This window comes from Podarcis erhardii (genome assembly GCF_964252035.2).
Source record: "Podarcis erhardii genome assembly, chromosome: 4".
NCBI classification, from domain to species: domain Eukaryota; kingdom Metazoa; phylum Chordata; class Lepidosauria; order Squamata; family Lacertidae; genus Podarcis; species Podarcis erhardii.
This window is the reverse complement of record NC_138508.1, coordinates 24,732,634-24,752,718: the sequence shown is the minus strand read 5'-3', so window position 1 is coordinate 24,752,718 and position 20,085 is coordinate 24,732,634. Positions and strand designations below refer to the sequence as shown.

Below are 20,085 nucleotides of genomic sequence, written 5' to 3'. Positions count from 1 at the left end.
ATAAAACATCAAATATTAAAAACTTCCCTAAACAGGGCTGCCTTCAGGGCTGCCCACCACACCTTTGACACACCATATGTTGCTGTACTATAGTCCCCATCAGCCACAGCAAGCATGGCCAATGGGAAGGGATGATGGGAGTTGTAGTTTAACAATATCTGGAGGGCCAAAGGTTTCCCACACCTGTGTTACATCACCTGGCCTGCCCCAATTTTGCAATGTGTCCAAGCCATGAGATTAACAGTTACACTACTTTGAACAATTGTTCAATGGTGAAATTATCATCTCAGTCAACAAGTAAAACTGGGTAACCAAGTACACTCCCCTGATTGTTCTCCAAAATGGAGACCAGTTGAAAATGCAATGCATTTTACAGCTGTTCTGAGGAAAACAATGCCAAGGGAGAGAGGGAAAGAGGGGTAAGCAGAGAGGCAGAAGGAAGAATAGAACAAAGATAAAGCTGTTTTGAAAAATAAGGAAGAAAATAAGTGAAGGTGAAAAACAAGTGAAATAGCATCTTTAGATTCCAGGGAGAAAAATAGTATTTAGACTAGACACGAAGGTTTTCAAGAGATGAGATGAAAGAAAAGCACTGATTCTGGGGAAGGCATGAAGTCTCCTGAGCAGGAGTATAAAAGGATTCATGGATTACATGACCCAAGTGGTAAAAGGATACAACCCATCTTTGGGTGCTTGTTCTTCCCAGCACCTTCTATACTTCTGGTGCTCGGTAATAATGAATTCAGTCAGTAATATTAGGTCAATAAGAGAATGTGCCGATCAGAAGGTTGGCGGTTCGAATCCCCGCGACGGGGTGAGCTCCCGTTGCTCGGTCCCAGTTCCTGCCAACCTAGCGGTTCGAAAGCATGCCCGTGCAAGTAGATAAATAGGTACCGCTCCAGCGGGAAGGTAAATGGCATTTCCGTGCGCTGCTCTGGTTCGCCAGAAGTGGCTTAGTCATGCTGGGCGCATGACCCAGAAGCTGTACGCCGGCTCCCTCGACCAATAAAGCGAGATGAGCGTCGCAACCTCAGAGTCGTCCGCGACTGGACCTAACAGTCAGGGGTCCCTTTACCTTTACCTTTACGAGAACTGATGAAGTATGAACGGTGGTCCCAAGAGTTAAGTGACAGCTCATGCATACAAAATACCTCAGTGAACACACATACCCTTTTCTCAATTGCCACAAAACTTGTAAACTGGGTCACAATGGAGTTCTTCAGACTGAGCTCAATGATTTGGGACTTCAACAGCTGCTTCTTCATCTAAATAGATAAGACACAGGCAGATTATTATTTCAAAACAACACAGAGAGCTCTAATCAAAGCAGGTGAAGTATAGGGCTGAAAACAGTGAAGAGATGCTTCTCCGAATGGTGAATCAAATACCGTATTTTTCACCCCATAGGGCACACCGGCCCATAGGGCGCACCTAGTTTTTTGGGGGGGAAATAAAGAAAAAAAAGTTATTTCCCCCCCAGGCGCGGGGCTGGGGCGGGGGAAGCCCAAGCTTCCCCTGCCCCCAGCCCCCAGAACAGGCAGCTCTCCGCAAGAGGTGGGAGAGCTGCGCAACTTCGTGCAAAGCCCGAAGCCTGGGGGGCGCTGAGCTCAGCGCCCCCAGGCTTCTGGGTGCAGGCAGCTCTCCGCAAGCCATGGGAAAGCTGCGCGAAGTCGCGCAGCTCTCCCACGGCTTGCGGATAGCTGCCTGAAGCCTGAAGAGCGAGAGGGGTTGGTGTGCACCGACCCCTCTCGCTCTCCAGGCTTCAGCGAAAGCCTGCATTCGCCCCATAGGACGCACACACATTTCCCCTTCATTTTTGGAGGGGGAAAAGTGCGTCCTATAGGGTGAAAAATACGGTAAGCGTTGGCAAACCACTCCCACATTAATAAGGTCAGTATGGCTACATTGTGGCTGCTGAAAAGAAAAGCTGGCTACAAAAGCTGTGAGGTTTTATATTTGAGGGCATCTGTCTTGCTCCACATACAATGACCCCTAGTCCCCTCCCTGTCAGAAAGGGATTCCTTCCCTCACCAAAGTGTAACTGAAAACAAAGCCGCATACTAATGCATTTATTCTTGCCCAGGGGCCAAAACAGGAGCAGGGATTTCAGATCCTAGGCAGAGCAATCCTATAACCACATGGCACTGGGACCCCACATATTGTGGGAACTTCAGATATGCCCATCTGAATCCATAGTACTGTACTGCTTTGACACATCATGGCTACGGATGTAAAAAGGCAGCAATTTCCATTCCAGCCAGTATCCACCACAATCAGTGCTGTTTCTGTTCCACTGCAGTTCCGTTTCCGTCAAATACTACACTATTTGTCTTGCTATCCATTATTTAACGCAAGTTATGTAGGTTACAGAAAGTATGCAACTATTTTTATCAACTTGCACAATAATCTTTTCAAAATAAATCTTATATTCTTTAAAACTGATATTTTTGTAATGTGCAGGTTTGTGCAGGTTTAATCAATTACAGTGCAATTTTATACACGCCTCTTCAGAAATAAGCCACACTGCGTTCAATGGGATACGTATAATGTATATGATTGCGGCCCTAACCTCCTACAACTCATCAAAAGTCATATCTAAATGAGCAGCAGCTGTAACTAAAATGGCTGGCCAATAAATTGTTCCATGTTTTTCATTTTTATTTTTTTGGCAACGTACCTCATGTTCTGTTTCATCTTCATCAAGAATCCCTTGTTCATAATCTCGAATGAAGGCTCTTGCTGCAAGTTTGTGCAGCATCTATACAGATTGGGCAGTGGGGAAGGAGGCGGGGCGGGGGGGAGAGAACCAAGAATTCGTAGCAGTAATAAAATATGTATATACAAAAAACCAAGTTTTTAAAATAATTTTTACAATTTAAGCAACATTTGGGCTGCAATCCCATATGCACTTGCCAGATTCTTAGACCCACTGACCTAAAAGGAAGTTATGAGTAGACATTTATAGGATTACTATGCCCAGTCAGGATCAAGACCATGATACATTGGGAAGGGTTTTATTTTTTTAAGGAAAAAAACCCTTTTCCTCCTGTGCCACAGGGGTCAATTGCAGTTTCCCTCCCAGAGCAAATGGCAGCTTTTGGGGGAGGGGCACAATTTATCCAACATTTCAGAGGAGGGACCTGATTAGATGACTTTGACTGGACAAACACACCTGTCACCTGCAATAATAATATCTGTCTATCTAGATAGGGACGCGGGTGGCACTGTGGGTTAAACCACAGAGCCTAGGACTTGCCAATCAGAAGGTTGGCGGTTCGAAACCCCGTGACGGGGTAAGCTCCCGTTGCTCGGTCCCTGCTCCTGCCAACCTAGCAGTTCAAAAGCATGTCAAAGTGCAAGTAGATAAATAGGTACCGCTCTGGCAGGAAGGTAAACGGCGTTTCTGTGAGCTGCTCTGGTTTGCCAGAAGCGGCTTAGTCTTGCTGGCCACATGACCCGGTAGCTGTACACCGGCTCCCTTGGCCAATAAAGCGAGATGAGCGCCGCAACCCCAGAGTCAGTCACGACTGGACCTAATGGTCAGGGGTCCCTTTTTTTATCTATCTAGATGGCAGGATAGGGGTATGTGAGAAGGAAGGCGGGTTGCACAACAGCAGCAGCCATGCATGGGAGTGAGGAGGGATAAACACTGAGAGGGGGAAAGTGGTGGTTTAAAACAACAGCTTCTAAATCCCCTATTCTGACTTATTTTAGACCCTGATGTACGGTAGCTTATGAGAGAAGCATGAGCTCACCGTGCCCGTTGTCTTTTGCAGCTCAGTTGTGGACACCACAGTCTGCAGTTCTTTGTCGTCTATTAGTGCATTTAAGGTGGCCTGAAAGAAAGAAGAACAAGCAGAAATATTCCTTTTATTTTAATTAAATATGCTGAATATTCACTGTTAAGGGTAACAGAATGTGCTGTGTTACTTTTTCATGCGAGTACGGTGACATAAATACAGCGTGCAGCACGATTGTTTAGTGTCTCATAAAATGAATTATTCTTGTAGGTCTTAAGGACCACCTGACCCCCTTATACCCCTCCCCAATCACTGAGCCCCATGGCTCCAAAAGCCGGGCATTCAGTGTTGCAGGTCCAAGACTATGGAACTCCCTCCTAGCCGAGATTAGACAGGCATCCTCAGGCACTAACACTTTCCTGTTCCAACAGGTGCTTTAAACTAATGTTTGGGTTTCTGCTTGGTTTTAGGATGGCCATTCATAGTTTTATTCTTCATATGGTTTGTTTTTAGGCACACCACTTAGAAATGCTAATGATTCAGCGGCATATAGTGTGTGTTGGCATCCGTCTGCCTTGGGAGACAATGGAGGAGAGTGCCTTTGGAGGTGGAGCCAAACTGTTGGAAGGTTACAGAGCCTGCTGTGGCTGTAGAGACCGATAGGGGAGAGACATGTTTTGTTGCATCTGGGGAAGATGAAGGAGATGCCTTAAATAATTAAATAATACATGCTGGCATGTAATATATAAATGGTGGTTGCTAAAATGGGCATATTTGTCCAGCTGTGAATTTAAGACTTAATGGTCTTACGGGGGGAAAGGGGAGTGTCCTTTTTAGATGATAATGTATCACCTGCATAAGCATGTGATGGATGGCCTCTTGGAAGAGTCTGTTGCAACTCTACAATTCTACTCTAAAATATGGCTGAGCTGCTCAGCTGTGTTTGAGGTGCCTCCTGTTCGTGCCAAGTGGACAACTGGCCCAAAGTCGTGCCTTACAGCGCAACTGCATTTGTCATGCTTACTACTGCTATAGTATTGTTTTGCCTGCTCCACAATTCTTAGCAAAGTCATTTTCACTTCAGCAGAAAGGGAACGTTCTGGATCTACCCTTCAGCTTGTTCGTCGTTCTTGCGTTTCTCCACTCTCACTTAAACTTACCACGTGTGCCATTACATGGGAAAAAATTCCAAAGCACTTGCATGGAGCTAAAAGTGTTTGGCAGTTGCTTGTATTACACAAGGTGGTGAGATTAGGTTGTCGACAAGCTTATTTACCTGAGTACAGTGAGAGATGAATCCATAGATCAGAAGTCGGTCGTGATTGAAGAGAGACTGTATCTGAGCAGGTGCGTACATTAGCTCAGGTGCATCAAAATCAAACTGCTGCCATTTGATGGAAATGGCATTGCACCCCAAAGAAGACATTCTTGATGTCTGACTCTTCATCTGGATGCAGAGAAGGAAACAGAAAATTATTATTTGTTGCTTTCGTACAGGGTAAAAAAAAAAAAAGGGACACGAGAATTATACAGCTATGCAGAAGTTTTTTTGTACGACACTTCATCAGGCAGACAGGGGGCAGGGATATATCCACCTGAAATGCATGGCCTTTTGGCTTCCCTGTGCCTGAACCCACCCCCAACCCATCCAAAATAAAAACTCCTATTCATGAAGCTGCCACCTGTGCATGTCCACTCATCTGCATGTGTGCAATTGCTGCCTCAAACATTCACACCATTCTTAAGCACAAAATGAACGCGGCTTCCGTTTTCCAGCCAGATTGAAGCTGGGTTGAGAAAGAATGCATTAAACAGCAGAATTTGTCAATAAACAACAGGCTTGTGGATTGTTTCTAATGTCATGTGAATGGGGGTCCAAAAATTAGCAGTGGGAGTGCACTGGATACAGAATAAGTAGCAATGTGAAGATACTTGTCACTGGAATACAGATGCACCCCATCCTGTTTCTCTGTGGGGTAGCAATCTTAGCAAACTTTCCCTGTATAAGCTGTCTTCTCAAAATAAAAAATAAATGGGCAGGGTACTTCTAGACTGGTTCACAGACAGCAATGCACGTTGAAGCATTTGATATACCACAAACACAGGGACATTGGCCTCTTATCTGAGCATGAAGTGCCTCAACAAGATTTCATATATTTTCCACATAAGCCACAGGTTCCCTCATCTCAACATCACAGTAAAAAAAAATAATGAAAGCCTCCCCCAAATATTCCCACAGAGCATAGGTGCCAGGTCCCAGAGCCCTGTGTGCCATGGCTCCCATAACATTTTAAGTGAGTGGGCCGGGAACATGCAAAGTTTGGCACAGCCGCATGCACACACACCCCAGCATGCGAGCTACATCATCATGCCCCCCGGCATGTACCCACTACATCATTGCACCCAGATAGGGATGTGTGATGACGTAGCACACATGTGGCAGGGGCGTGATGATGTAGTGCACACACTACAGTCCCCCCCCCCCCGGTAAGGACACATGGCCCTGGGTACCCGCAGTAGTGGGGGGCAAGACAGCGCCACTGCCACAGAGGAAGCTTACAAAAGCAATCTCACAAAAGGAGCTGGCCCCTCTGTAACGACAGAAAAAAGATATTAAAATATACTTGCCTTTCTCTCCCAGTTGTATTTGGATTTTGCATCAAAATATTCAAAGGCTCCAGCTCCATACTGGGCTAAAGATCTCAGCATGTGACGATTTGCTGTGGGGCTAATGCAATTTGTAAAGGTTTAAGTAAATGGCCAGATTGAATGAGATGTGGAATTTAAAAGGGTGGGGAAACTGCAGGAAAATATCAGCCTGAAGAGACAACACTGAATATTTTGCTTAGTATATCCTGGACATTCGAAGCAACTAACTCCCTGCTTGCACTGGGTTACGTTCTGGGTCATTGCGTTCTGTGTGCATTGGCGGAGCAAGTGTAAACCTGCCCTGTACTGCCCCCTTCCAGGGCCAGAAACAGTGTGCGCATCTGCCATTGCACATGCCTTGGTCCCACTCAAAATGGTTGTTCCCTCTACTTCAACTGAACCACATACCTTAAATAAGAAACCTTTGTCCTGCTTCTACTTGTAGCAGAAAGCTGGGCAAAGCTAGCCGAGAGATTTGGGAGGGCAGATAGCTCAGTAGCTGAGGACATACTTTGTGTGTAGAAGGAACAAGTATGAAGATCACAGGTTCAGTCAAGCTAAGCTACCGTTGCTGCTCCTGGCTCGTAGTGCTTTGTCACTGCTAACCGTGCTCCACACCTGCACTCCCTGCCTTGCTCTGAGAGACAGAGGGGTCCTTCCTCAGAAAGAGGCAAGTCTGGGAGGAGTGGCTCAGGAGGGAGCCTGCACCTTCATCACTCTTCTGGAGTAGTTGGATATCTTTTAAAATTATTAATGGAAATCCCTTTAAACCCAAGTTGTATTTAAAATACTCTAAGGCCTAAGATGCAAATTCACACCCCCCCCCAGCCCCTGCCAATAGCCTCATTTTGCCTAATGAGTAGGTCTGTCTCCACTCAAAAGGATCTCAAGGAAAACAGATGGTCGGAATGAACAATACTGAGCTAGATAAACCAAGACTTTGACTTAGGATATGAAAGCTTCATATTTTAGCTTCTAAGGGTGTGTGGGGGTGTGTGTTCCAAATAGTGCACTTGCACGCCCTCAGGTACAACCTGGTTTCTCCCCACAAGTTTACACCGCCAAGTGCAGCGGTGACAAACCATATTATCAATTTGCTTACATTATTGTCCCTTTATCTTAACATTGATACAAAATGCAATTATGATCCCAGATAATTATCCTTTACAGAAGAGAGCTCAAGGACACACATTATTTAAAATATGTGCAAACATTATAATAATAATAATAAAAATCAGATACCTGACTACTGGCCTGAGCGCTACTGATGCCCCAAGTCTGCCAACCAAAGCAAATGACTCACTCTACCACCCTAAAAGCCTGGCATATTAAATACACTTTGTAATTTTCCCAGAGCACAAAACAAAGTGTTCAGTCAATTTGGACCTACCCCACTCCGCATGTGAATATTCTAGTGTGGTGTGTATTTTTCTTCAAAATCTGCAAGGTCGTGCCTTCGTTCTGAATATGTCCATCAGATATAAGAAGAATGTTGCGCCTGCTTTTAGAAGGGTACAGCAAACTCAGGTAATGCAAAACCTTCCATATATCGGAATTCCCCATTGAAGCTGTGGCAGACTAAGAAGGAGGAAGGTAACAAGAAAGGGTAATTTAAAAAAAGGTATTTATTTTCTAGTTGCAAAATTGTACACATATAAATCATAAAACATAACATGACATGACTAACGAAAAAATGGGGCACTAGGGGAGGATAAAATACTAAACGTTTTATTTTACAGTACATAATAAGGAGGCGGTTACAGTAAACCAGCAAAATGAGTTCACCAGTAAGTCAACTTGGAAAATACAAAGTGATATGCGTGAGCTAATGAGTAGTGCCTGCTTATCTATGCCATATTGCAATATATGTTGTGGGTATTTCTTGTCCATGTTTTTTTCATATACATATACACAGAAAGGGTCATTTTAGACCCTTGTTTTTAACCAACTAGTAATCAGGTGCGGATAAGGGTGGTCAGTTGCTCCACTCAAGTTTTACCCATCACACAGATATTGTGTGTGGCTGCAGTATTAGTTCAGGGCCGCATTTCACTTGTGGGAAACCACGCTGTAATTTGGGTGCAAATAAATTTTCTCAGTGTTGAAAGACATGAGCACACTGTTATTCACTGAAGATACAATCAGATGAAGCTGCTTTGCACCATCATGCCACCGGTCTACTGAGACTTGTAGCAGCAGAGAAATAAGGGAACTTCATAACCCGGCTGAAGCCAAGCCTAGCTGGAATGGGTCAGTATTGGGCTGAGAAACTGCCTGGGAAACCTGTGGATTTTTAAAAGCTTCATGTGTGTATTTTTTAAATGTGCTTTTATTCAACATTATCCATAAAAGGGTGATACTGAAATGTGGGGAATGAAGGAATATGAAACTAACGGATAAGAGCCAACAACGGTGATCTTGTTACATGAGGGGAAACACTTTATTATTATATTTGGCAGACCACAAAAGACTTAAGTGCACAGATGGAATGAATGAATGAATGAATGAATGAATGAATGAATAAATTATTCATACCCCACCCATCTGGCTGGGTTTCCCCAGCCACTCTGGGCAGCTCCCAACAGAATATTAAAAATATGCTAAAACATATGCACTTACTATAATAAAGTTTTTCAGAGGTGCAAGATCCGCCATGTGGGATTTAGGATTGAAAGGAAATTCTTCAAAACCTGTACAGGAAAACCAGAACAACACAGAATTTTATTAATAATGGAAGTTCTGTAATTTTGCAGTGGAACCCTATGCAAATCTCACTGGGTTAAACGAAGCTTACTCCCAGGTTAAGCGGTGTATAGCAAAGAAATAGCATGCTGGCAGAGAAACCCAACATCAACGTCCCTTTTTGTCAGGCTGTGGGGGTGTGCACTGTGCAGAGGTGTCCTTCCACTAAGCTCTGCTGGCTGAGTTGGCTTCATGCCAGGCACTGACCTTCTGCCAGCCGAAAATGCAAGGAGGCAGCTTGCTGGGCTATTTCTGCTGCCGGGCCAGTGGAAAGCCCTGATATGAGAAATTATCAGGAAAGGAAGAAAAGAGGGATGAGCTGCCCCAGGATTCCTGTCATTGGGTCTGATCTGGACCTGATCATTGTGCCAACCCTGAGCAGAGGCTGGGATTGCACCCTTAAGGTGCTAAATAAAACAATAAGCCACTTAGGGATGCCTCCTGATGAAAGAAATAATATGCATTTTAGACAACAGCATCAATCCAAATTGCAAATGTCTGCATAAAGCCAACAGATCAGCCCTGAGCCTTAGGGTGTTCAAAAATCACACACTGCATGGAGAGTGAAATATACAAAGAGAGAGAAAGAGAGAAACATGTCATAGTTCAAGAGCTCTTTTCTTACTTGTGCCAAATCTGATGACGCTTATTTTTTTCGTAGTAAAAGTACACAACTCTAGAGCAAAGAGGGCAATCTGCTTGGCTTGCTGGAATGTCGAACCTCCCATGGAATTGGAGCAATCGAGGCAGATCACGGTTTCCCCGCTGGTGCTTAGAGGGTCAAGTGCCGATTCGAACTCCGGTTGAAACACAAGCATGCAGGCCTAAAAGGACGAAGATGGGCAACAGCGACGAAGCCTTAGTTCACCAGGGGTGTCAGGCAAATGTCCACAATGCCAAAACAAGAGAGAAAGGCACAGCCAGAAGTCGGAAAGGTCAGCAAACCTGTGTATTTTGCTGGGATCCAGAAACTGGCAAAGTCTTCTTCTTTGTGTGCCACGAACACCATCATATTTTTTAAAAAAAGTAAACTGGCCAGATGCATACAAGATGCTTCAGGAAGGATTATTTAGTGGACCCAAGAGAGAGTACTGCACTGCTGCAGGGTAAGCACACCTGGAGGAGGAAGGCATAACTGGCAGTTGCGCCGAGCGGAGAGCTTGAACCAATGGTGGCTGCAACGCCAGGTGGGACCCTAAACAAGGATGGCAGCAGGGTCAGCCCCCGTGGGCTGGGCCGTAGCACGTGGGCCCCAACAGGGCTGTAGGTTCGAGCCCCATGCTGGGAAAAAGATTCCTGCATTGTAAGGGGGGTTGGACTAGATGACCCTCGTGGTCCTTTCCATCTCTACAATTTTATGATCTGCTTGGCTGTGCAGGGCCTGATCTTTGTTTATAACATGCAGGGTTAGAAGCAGGCATGGAGAGGAAATCTAACCCTCCCCCCCCAAAAAAACCTATTGCGGTCTTGAGAAAAAGCCCTTTTCTAAAGCTGAGAGAAAATTCCCAACTGGGCCCTGTTAATTATCAGCTTCCCTCTTTTGTCAATACTGCTTGCTTTTAAAAGAAATCTGCACATTAAACGAAAACTTAACATCATTTCTAGTTTGTTCTATAAGAACAGATGCTGATCTCTTTAATGATGCTCTAGTCTAATGGGTGTTTTCTTTAGTTATTATTTTCACAGCTGTTGCATTTTTATTGTTTTCTTTCGATGTACTATAAGTAAACTGCCCCTGGAAGATCCATTCAAAGATGCAATCGAAAATATCTTAAAGAAAGAATAAAATAAGAGTTACCTCAGTCTCATTGCCCGGGTGCTTTTCTACCCACATTCTGGGCAAATGAACATCACCGATAAGGATTTCCATTGCAAAGCCACTAGTGTCCAAGAAACTGTTGTCAACAGTCCGAACCACAGCTTTACAGTCAGTGTTCTGAAAGTGGGAAGGGAGAGGAGAGAGAAGGGGGGGGGGACTCTGTTGTTGCAAAAAGGCCTGAATAATTTGCATCCTAATTTTTTGAGAGTTCCCCTCCCAATTTAGCTCCCCCACAAAAAAATATGATGTACAGTGGTGCCTTGGTTTACAACCATAATCCGTTCCAAAGGTCCATTTGTAAACCAAAACAGGTTGTAACCCAAGGTGCACTGTGGCGACCACATCCCCGGACGTTTAACGGTCTATTGATCCCTGTGCCACCACTGTGCTCGCTTCCTCGCTGCCACCAACCAGTTACTCTCTGGTAAAACAGAGTCCAGTCAGTTGTTAAAAGTGAACAAAAAAACAACAAGTTTATTTTACAAACATTAACAAGTTTATGGTTTCTCAGATAACATTCCTGTCAGTATCTTAACTTTAGTTTCTTTACCGGCCTATACCTTCCTAATACAGTGGTGCCTCGCAAGACGAAAAGAATCCGTTCCGCGAGTCTCTTCGTCTAGCGGTTTTTTCGTCTTGCGAAGCAAGGCCATTGACGGCTTAGCGGATTAGCGCTATTAGCGGTTTAGCGGCTTTTAGCGGCTTATCGGATAAGCGGCTTAGAAAAAGGGGGGGAGAGAGGAAAAAACCCGCAGGAACTCGCAAGACATTTTTGTCTTGCGAAGCAAGCCCATAGGAAATTCATTTTGCGAAGCACCTCCAAAACGGAAAACTCTTTCGTCTAGCGAGTTTTCCGTCTTGCGAGGCATTCGTCTTGCGGGGCACCACTGTACCTTCTGATTGATTATCTCAACTGTTTGACTGACTCCTCTTAACAAATTTTCTCACTCTCTCACACCAGAATAGCCCAACTAACTCCAGACTGTCTTCTCAACCACTCTAACTCTAACTCCTCTCTGTGCTTAAACTTTATACACAGTTAACTCTGCCCCTTGGGTTCCCATTGGTTAGTCATTTTACAATTAGTTAACCCTTTCCCTATGAACCCAGTATGATGTCACACACATAGGAGGGCAAACGCCACATGCACTTTCGCCAATGGGGCCTCCAATTTTTTTTTGTTCGTAATCCAAAAAAATGGGTTGTAATCCAAAAAAAGGTTGCAAACCAGGACACGTACTTCTGGGTTTGACGTGTTTGTAAACCAAAACATATGCAGACCAAGACGTATGCAAACCAAGGTACCACTGTACTTGTGATGTTTGGGAGTGTGGGGTGGCAGGGGTTGTCTAATTCATGATTCCTTTGTGAAGCACCTTACAGCTGCACATCTAGAAAGGCACGGTAAAATTATCTATCTGCCTCTCTCTATCCACATTTCCACGTTGCAAGCTTGACTTCTGCACAAATATGGATTGTTCCTTTTAAAACAGGAGGTGCAATTCGGCTCACATATTTTCCCCACCCCCCAATTACGAACTGCCCTGCCCTGAGAAACAGATGTACCAGGGAGATTTGCTTACCTTTATTTCAAGCTGATGTGTCCAGCTGCTAATGTGTTTAATTTCAAAGGGCATTTCAACTGACATTTCCAAAGAGAACCCACTGAGATAGAGAAACCATATGTTATATAATAGGTTAGGATTGGTGTGTGATACACATACACACCCCATAAGGAACAACATAGCATGTTTTCTTTCATATTCATTAGATTTCACTGTAATCAAACTGCTAATTAATCAAAGTTCCACCTAGCAGAAAAACAGCTTTGTAGATGATACATAAAATATGCTATTTCACTATGACTTGGATCCTAAGGTTTATTAATGGAAGGTAAAGGACGTTTATGGAAGGTAAGATTCCTGTCCACTCCTCCTCGCTGCAAATCTCCAGGAAAACCATCTCTAGAGGGCCCGGGACCCTTCTGCACAGCAAGGGAAAGGGCAATGGAGGCAGCTGGGAGAGGAGGGGGAATAACACCAAATGAGGGTCCAAGCCTAAAATAAGCTCTGCCACAGTGGGGAAAAGAAACAGGCAGTCCATTTTGGACAGTCACCCTTCAACTTGCAGAGGGAGGCAGGGTCAGAGGGCATAGCTAACATACTTGTCCCCAAAGCTCCTCCTCACATGTTATATTCCCTGACTGAAGAGGTCTTTTTACCCCATTTAAAGTATGGCTACCAGACGTCCCCGTTTCCCGGGGACAGTCCCCAGATTTACAAATCTGTTTCCGGACAAAATCTGTTCCTGGAGTGTCCCCAGATTTCATTTAATGTCCCCGGATTTATATTTTAAGTGTTGTAGATTTATTAGTAGGGAATGAATATTGGTTCAACGGCACAAGACACATCATATGGGGACTTCCGGTGAGGCAAAATGGCAGGTGCCACAGCAGCCAGCAGCTCCTGAAGCCAGCCAGAGCCAACTGCGCTACCAGGCTGGCTCTGGGCTGCTGAAACTGCCACTGCCACTGCTGCCACCAAGGGGGAACCAGGGACACCCAGCATGTCAACCCAAATCAAGCTGGGAGTGAGAGTGCCTGGTACTCAGCCGACTGCCCAGTGGCACTTTGAGGCAAGGAGAACCCCGGAGCCAATGCAGAGAGGAGGAGGAGAGGAGAAGAAGGAAGCGAGAGAAAGAGGAAGGAGAAAAAAGAGGGGAGCCCCAACCTTGCCGTGCCGCTGCTGCTGAGGAGGAGAGGTAGGAGAGCACTGGGAGGGCAAGGACACATGGCTGAGCCCAGACCCAACCCAAGCCTACTCCACAGCAGCTAGCGCTCCAAGAGAGCAGGCCAGGGCCCAGAGGAAGGCCGCGCGAGAGAGGAGACCACAGAAGAGAAGATATTACTTCTTTTTAAAATAATAATAACTTTTTAAAATAACTTCTTTTTCTCTTTTCAAAAAAAAAGTGTCGCCGGATTCTTTGGAAAAAATCTGGTAACCTTAATTTAAAGATAAATTGATGAAATTGCTTAGAAAGCACAGAGCACCTGTCTTTTCATGGCTATAAAAACCATAGAATTGTAGAGTTGGAAAGGACCTCAAGGGTCATCTAGTCCAACCCCCTGCAATGCACAAATCTCAACTAGAGCATCCGTGACAGATGGCCACCCAACCTCTGCTTAAAAACTTTCAAGGAAGGAGTGCCCCCAACCTCCCGAGGGAGGCCGTTCCACTGTTGAATAGCTCTTACTGTCAGAAAGTGATGAAGAATAAATGCAAGTGAGGAAAAATAAATGCTTCATTCTGCAATATTGTTTTTTAAAGAAAAAACCCCCCATGCATTTATTTAAAATACAGACAACTTTTAAAGGACACATTACAATTTTAGTCTACTTACCCGGGTTTTGTTCCAACTTGCCTAATGGAAACTTTCCTTACTGAGTCCTAGTTAACAAACAAAAACAATGAGGTCTGTATGGGTGCAATCAGGGCTTTTTCTGGCTGAAACCCACCATTAGGTGGGTGCCATAGCCTTTATATAAGGGTGGTGTTCATGGCAAGTTCCAGCACCTCTCTTTCCAGAAAAACAGCACTGAGTGCAATTAAATATGAAGTTGTGGAGAACGGCAACAATTGTGTTTGCACCATTATATATATATATATATATATTATAGATAATTATTAAAGTTTCTCATAATAAAACATAGTAAAACAAATATCACAGTCAGAAAAAGAAAAAAGAAAAAACAGAGAAAAAAAACAAAAAAAAATACAACATTAACAACAAAAAACAAAGAAAAAATTATTCCTTACTTACTATCTTTATAACCCTCTTTCCTGACTTCCTCACATCTCCCTTTTCTGTGTTCCCCTTTACAAAATCAATCTCAGCAGTTTCCTCCCCTCTTTCCAATCTTGTACCCTGTTATACATTTCAACCTATTATGCCTTTGGTTTCTTTTCCTTTCCTATTAAGCCATTTAGCACATATTCTTTATCACTTAATGTGTTTGCACCATTATAATGCAGGATTTCCTTCCTTCCTTCTGATGGAAAGAGGCCCTCACCTGTGTGTTCTCATTCAGCGCTTTGTCTTGTTGCCAAGGCGCCACAGCAGCCGGCAAGTGGAAGGCAAGGCATTCGTTCTCATAACTGAGCTCCGTGATGTAGGTGATTTTGATGAGGACTTTGGTTGAAGGAGGCAAGTTTCCCACAGAAACAGTGAAGATGTCCTACAGAAGGATATTTGAAATGTCCACAGAAGCAAATCGCCATTTACAAAACAACGACATGGCCTGCTTTCTTTTATAGCATACTGAAAACGTCCCAGAGGTGACTAGTCTGTAGCCCTGGAGGTGTTGCTGGGACCCCAGCAACTGGGGAGAGAGAGTCTCCCTCATGTCACACAGGGCTAATGGAAGAGGGAAAGGTAGTGTGGTTGGCAATAACCACAAATAATTGCTGGCTAGAAGGGCTCGACCACACTTCTGCTTGTTCCATGCCTAGAAAGCATGGGACTGAGTGGTTTTCCCCTTGCTCTGCTCCTTTTCCAATCTGGAGAAAACCCAAATAGCTGTTTGCTCCTCAACTAGGCCTTTGGCTGATTGAGATCCAATCCCCTTTCACATGCGTTGTGAGAGGAGAGATCGTTGGTTCGTTTTTGTTCTCATTGTTATGATGTATTTTGTATTTTTTTATACATGCAGTGGTACCTGGGGTTAAGTACTTAATTCGTTCCAGAGGTTCATTCTTAACCTGAAGCACCACTTTAGCTAATGGGGCCTCCAGCTGCCGCCACACAATTTCTGTTCTCATCCTGAGGTAAAGTTCTTAACCCAAGGTACTATTTCTGGGTTAATGGAGTCTAACCTGAAGCGTCTGTTACCTGAAGCGTCTGTAACCCGAGGTACCACTGTATTGTATTCTTATGTCATGAGCTGTCCTGCTATCTACGAATGAAGGGCGGTATACAAATTTTAAATAACAACAACAACAACAACAAGAATAAGTTTTCCCTGGGGGAAAGCAGCGGTGGAAGAGGAGGTGTGGCTAATAATAGATAATAATAAACTTTTATTTGTATCCCATCCTCCCCGGCCAAAACCGGGCTCAGGAAGGCAACATAAAATATATAACATTGGTATAAAATCAAACAATAATTAAATTACATCCTAAAATCAAGTCAGGATCAAATAATAAACTAAGCCCTAAGTGGAGAAAAAAAAACAGAGTTTGCTACGGTGGCCGTCTCCTCCACCTTCACCTGCTGATTGACATTTTTCATATGCAGGGTACAGCTTTCAAGCCAGAGCACTTTGCTTGGTTTCATCAGTAAAACAAACGAAGGCCAGTGTATGCTGATCTCTTATAAAGGCATAAGTAGTTTTTATTGCTACACCTACCGGTGCATCTTGATCCATCAAGTAAGCTCCATGTCCCTGACTGATGGCTTCTCTGTATTCTCTGTGTGCCTTCTCCTTTTCCTTAACCTGTTGAAATTATATAATAAATCATCCTGATTTTTTTAAAAATAGGTTCTTTCGAAAAGTCACATTTACTGCAGTCCCACCGCCGCATATTTTGTCTCTTCCTCCCGTCCCTGAATCATCTTACCTTTCCTATTATATGCTTCCCTTTAATGAAAGCCTCAAATCCACATACAGCGGCGGTGTCGTCCAAAGGAAATACATATTTTGCTTCAATGGGGCTCTCTGATTGATTTTCATAGACCTGGAACACCACAACCTGAAAGAAATACATGCATGTATTGCAGATAGATATGAGGTAAACACCAGGCCATGCATTCCAATAAAAACATTTTTTATGGAAGCACTTTCCTTCCCAAGATTAACATTTTAAATAACACCCTCTGGGAAACATTTCAGGTGCTTCTTCTTCTTCTTCTTCTTCTTCGGCGATCACTCGTAGCTGAGTAAGATTGTCTTCCATGAACACGGTCTTAACAGTGAGTCCGTAAGTAACTATGGAGGCCAATTCTGGATCCACACGTCCTTCCACAGTGGGGACATAGGTTTCTGGGTGGGAGTTGATCATGGTGAGGGTTTGCCAAACATGCCTTCCTCTTAGCATGTTTCTCCCTTTCGTCCCGAGTTTGAGTGTTTTCAAAGTCCATGACACCTTTGGTAAAGACTGTTCTCCAATTGGAGTGCTCACAGACCAGTGTTTCCCAATTGTCAGTGTTTATATTACATTTTTAAAGATTTGCCTTGAGAGAATCTTTAAACCTCTTTTGTTGACCACCAGCATTACAGTTTCCATTTTTGAGTTCAGAATAGTTACTTTGGAGGATGATAATCAGACATCCAAACGACATGACCAGTCAAACGAAGTTGATGTTGAAGAAACATTGCTTTGATACTGGTGATCTTTGCTTCTTCCAGTACACTGGCATTAGTTCGCCTGTCTTCCCAAGTGATATGTTAATTTTTTTGGAGACACCATTTGATGGAATCTTTCAAGGAGCTGGAGATGGCATTTATAAGTGGTCCACGTTTCACAAGCATACAGTAAGGTTGGTAATACAATAGCTTTGTAAACAAGCATTTTGGTTTCCCTGCGAATGTCCCTCAAACACTCTGTGCTTCAATCGGAAGAAAGCTGCACTCGCAGAGCTCAGGCGATGCTGGATTTCAACATCAATGTCAGCCCTTGTGAAAAGATAACTGCCCAGGTAGGAGAAGTGATTGACACTTTCCTCTTTTCTGAGTTCCAGGTATGCAGCACATACCCAGGTTTGGTTCCCTTTAGGAGGAGGCCATTGGGAGATTATTGATGTTATACAATACAATACAATACAATACAATACAATACAATACAATACAATACAATACAATACAAATATTTGTATTTATTTACAAATATACAAGTTGAGCACATATAGAGGCAACACTTAAAACACTCCAACAGTAAGCAATATCCACTGCTTCTGCATCAGATAAATATTTAATACCCAAAGAGCTCAAACGTGGTTCTGCTGTCTTTCTCAACCGTTCTCCAAACTCAAAATGTTGTCTGCTTCCTTTGCAGATGTAAAAAGTGAAAAGGTAAAGGACCCATGGACGGTTAAGTCCAGTCAAATTTGACTATGGGGTATGGTACTCATCTCACTATTCAGGCCAAGGGAGCTGGCGTTTGTCCACAGACAGCTTTCTGGGTCATGTGGCCAACATGACTAAACTGCTTCTGGTGCAATAGAACTCCGTGATGGAAGCCAGAGTGCACGGAAACACCATTTAAATGTGCTATGCCTTTAAAGCACATTCAACATACATTATTTCCAAAGAATTCTGGGCACTGTAGTTCACCCTTCATAGAGTTACCGTTCCCAGCAACCCTTAATGAACTACAGTACCCAGAATTCTTTGAGGGAAAGAATGTGGTTCAAATGTGCTTTAAAGGTATAGTGTGTACACAGCCTTAATGGCAGCATCCTAGTCAGTACTGGGGGTTTCATTATTTCTTTGCCATTCAGAAGGCCCACTACTTATTGATTCCCACCAGATTTTTAGTTGCTTCAGCACCTTAGGAAGGGTGTGTAGGAAGAGACACATAAACAAAGAAACAAATAAATGTATTTGTATTGCCCCTACTGTCCCCTGGAAAAAAAATCAAAGTTTTAATTTAAAAATTGAGAGTCTGCTGATATAACACACCAAACTCACTGAATATTTAAAGGCAACGTTAATCAGGGCTAGGATTTGTCTACAGATTTATTTTACACTTTGTAAAAATAAATAAATAAACATAAAATAAAAACCCACAAGGAAATATTTAACATCCCTAGAAAAGAAATATGAATGCCTTGGCATTACCTCTGCTACGAAGTCTACTATTTGTCCCTTGACATGAAGACCTTTGAGAGGAATTGGGTTTCCAGATCTGTCCAGAAGACCAGCAGTCACATTATTCAGCAGATTTTTACTTGGCATTTGATAATCTAAATAAATATTAAGAGGCAGGGTGGGGTGGGGTGGGGGAGAGAGATGATTTATTGAAGGCAAACCCCCTTTATTGTAAAGGTTCAGAGTAATTTTCAGCATTAAAAGTGTAAAAAAAAACGAAAACAAAAAACTCTCTGTAAGCAACTATCTTGCCTAGCCTTGATGACAAATGTTAGTTCTGCTACCTAAAAGCAAGGAAAGAAGTAACAAAATATGCTCATATGCACCTGTATTCATGTAATAAAAATGGAGAGAGAGAATAAAAGCATTAACAATTCCTGCTAGATCAGACCAAAAGCCCATTGGATAAGCCATCCTATGGCTTGGGTGTTTACACAAAAACTGGGGCACAACTTTTGTGTCTGGATTTTCACTTTTTGAAATATGGAACAGAGAAAAGAAAAGTAGAGCATAGGTAGGATCTGTATGGGAATAAAAGATGTGATCTTATGAAGGGAACAAGAGTCACCTTGGCCTCCTCATTCTTTCATGGGTTTTCCTTGGCATACTCTTTATAGCTCCACACCAAGGAAATGGGTTAGGCTTCAATTTCAAACTCCAATTACAGAATACACCAAAGAAACAGACAATTTTAGGTAAGAATTTCTCACCTTCGGGCTGTGGCTGATGCTCTAGGGAAGGCAGCACATCCTGAATTTCAGGATGGAACTCCTTCACTTTGTCACCGGCGAGGGAAAACTTAACCACATATTTTATTTTGACCTGACTAGCTCTGTACACCACAAATTCGTCATCCTTATGAAAACAAAAGAAAACAAGAAGTAAACGTTAAGAGCTTTACAAGAGCAACTGATGAATTAGTGAGCGAAGCCGATTCGTCGCCTCCTCACTTAGGAAGCTTTTGAAAGCAGGCAGCGGCAAAAGGTCAATTTAGCTAGAGAAAGTTCCACAGCAGCCACTTACAAGTCACTGAGGAACATACAAAAAAGGCAACAGACTTAGGTGGTGAGATGGATTGTGGAGAGGTATGTACAAGACACAGAGCTGAGGCCTAGGGTTGTATCCAACTGCATTCTATTCAAAATATACCCATTAAAATTAATGGCTCTCAGATAGTTGTGTCTATTTATTTCAGTGGCTCTACTCTGAGTAGGGATTACATCAAATACGACCCCTTGGGCTGGAGGGTTTATGTCAGGGATGTTTAGAAA

The 20,085-nt window shown here is 43.4% G+C and overlaps 1 protein-coding gene across 2 annotated transcripts in view; it reads right to left on the bottom strand.

The window, feature by feature from the left end:
• PARP4 (poly(ADP-ribose) polymerase family member 4) overlaps positions 1–20,085 on the bottom strand; it is a 47,967-nt gene that overhangs the window by 12,547 nt on the left and 15,335 nt on the right. For both annotated transcript variants that reach the window (XM_081860026.1, XM_081860027.1), the window contains 16 exons: positions 19,525–19,669; positions 18,785–18,909; positions 16,566–16,697; positions 16,355–16,441; positions 15,020–15,184; positions 14,350–14,396; positions 12,534–12,615; positions 10,930–11,067; positions 9,757–9,955; positions 9,009–9,079; positions 7,780–7,967; positions 6,369–6,468; positions 5,017–5,187; positions 3,756–3,836; positions 2,678–2,758; positions 1,170–1,265 (listed from right to left, as the gene is read on the bottom strand). In XM_081860026.1, coding sequence (XP_081716152.1) covers positions 1,170–1,265; positions 2,678–2,758; positions 3,756–3,836; positions 5,017–5,187; positions 6,369–6,468; positions 7,780–7,967; positions 9,009–9,079; positions 9,757–9,955; positions 10,930–11,067; positions 12,534–12,615; positions 14,350–14,396; positions 15,020–15,184; positions 16,355–16,441; positions 16,566–16,697; positions 18,785–18,909; positions 19,525–19,669 — 1,908 coding nt within the window. The remainder of the gene's footprint in view (positions 1–1,169; positions 1,266–2,677; positions 2,759–3,755; positions 3,837–5,016; positions 5,188–6,368; positions 6,469–7,779; positions 7,968–9,008; positions 9,080–9,756; positions 9,956–10,929; positions 11,068–12,533; positions 12,616–14,349; positions 14,397–15,019; positions 15,185–16,354; positions 16,442–16,565; positions 16,698–18,784; positions 18,910–19,524; positions 19,670–20,085) is intronic.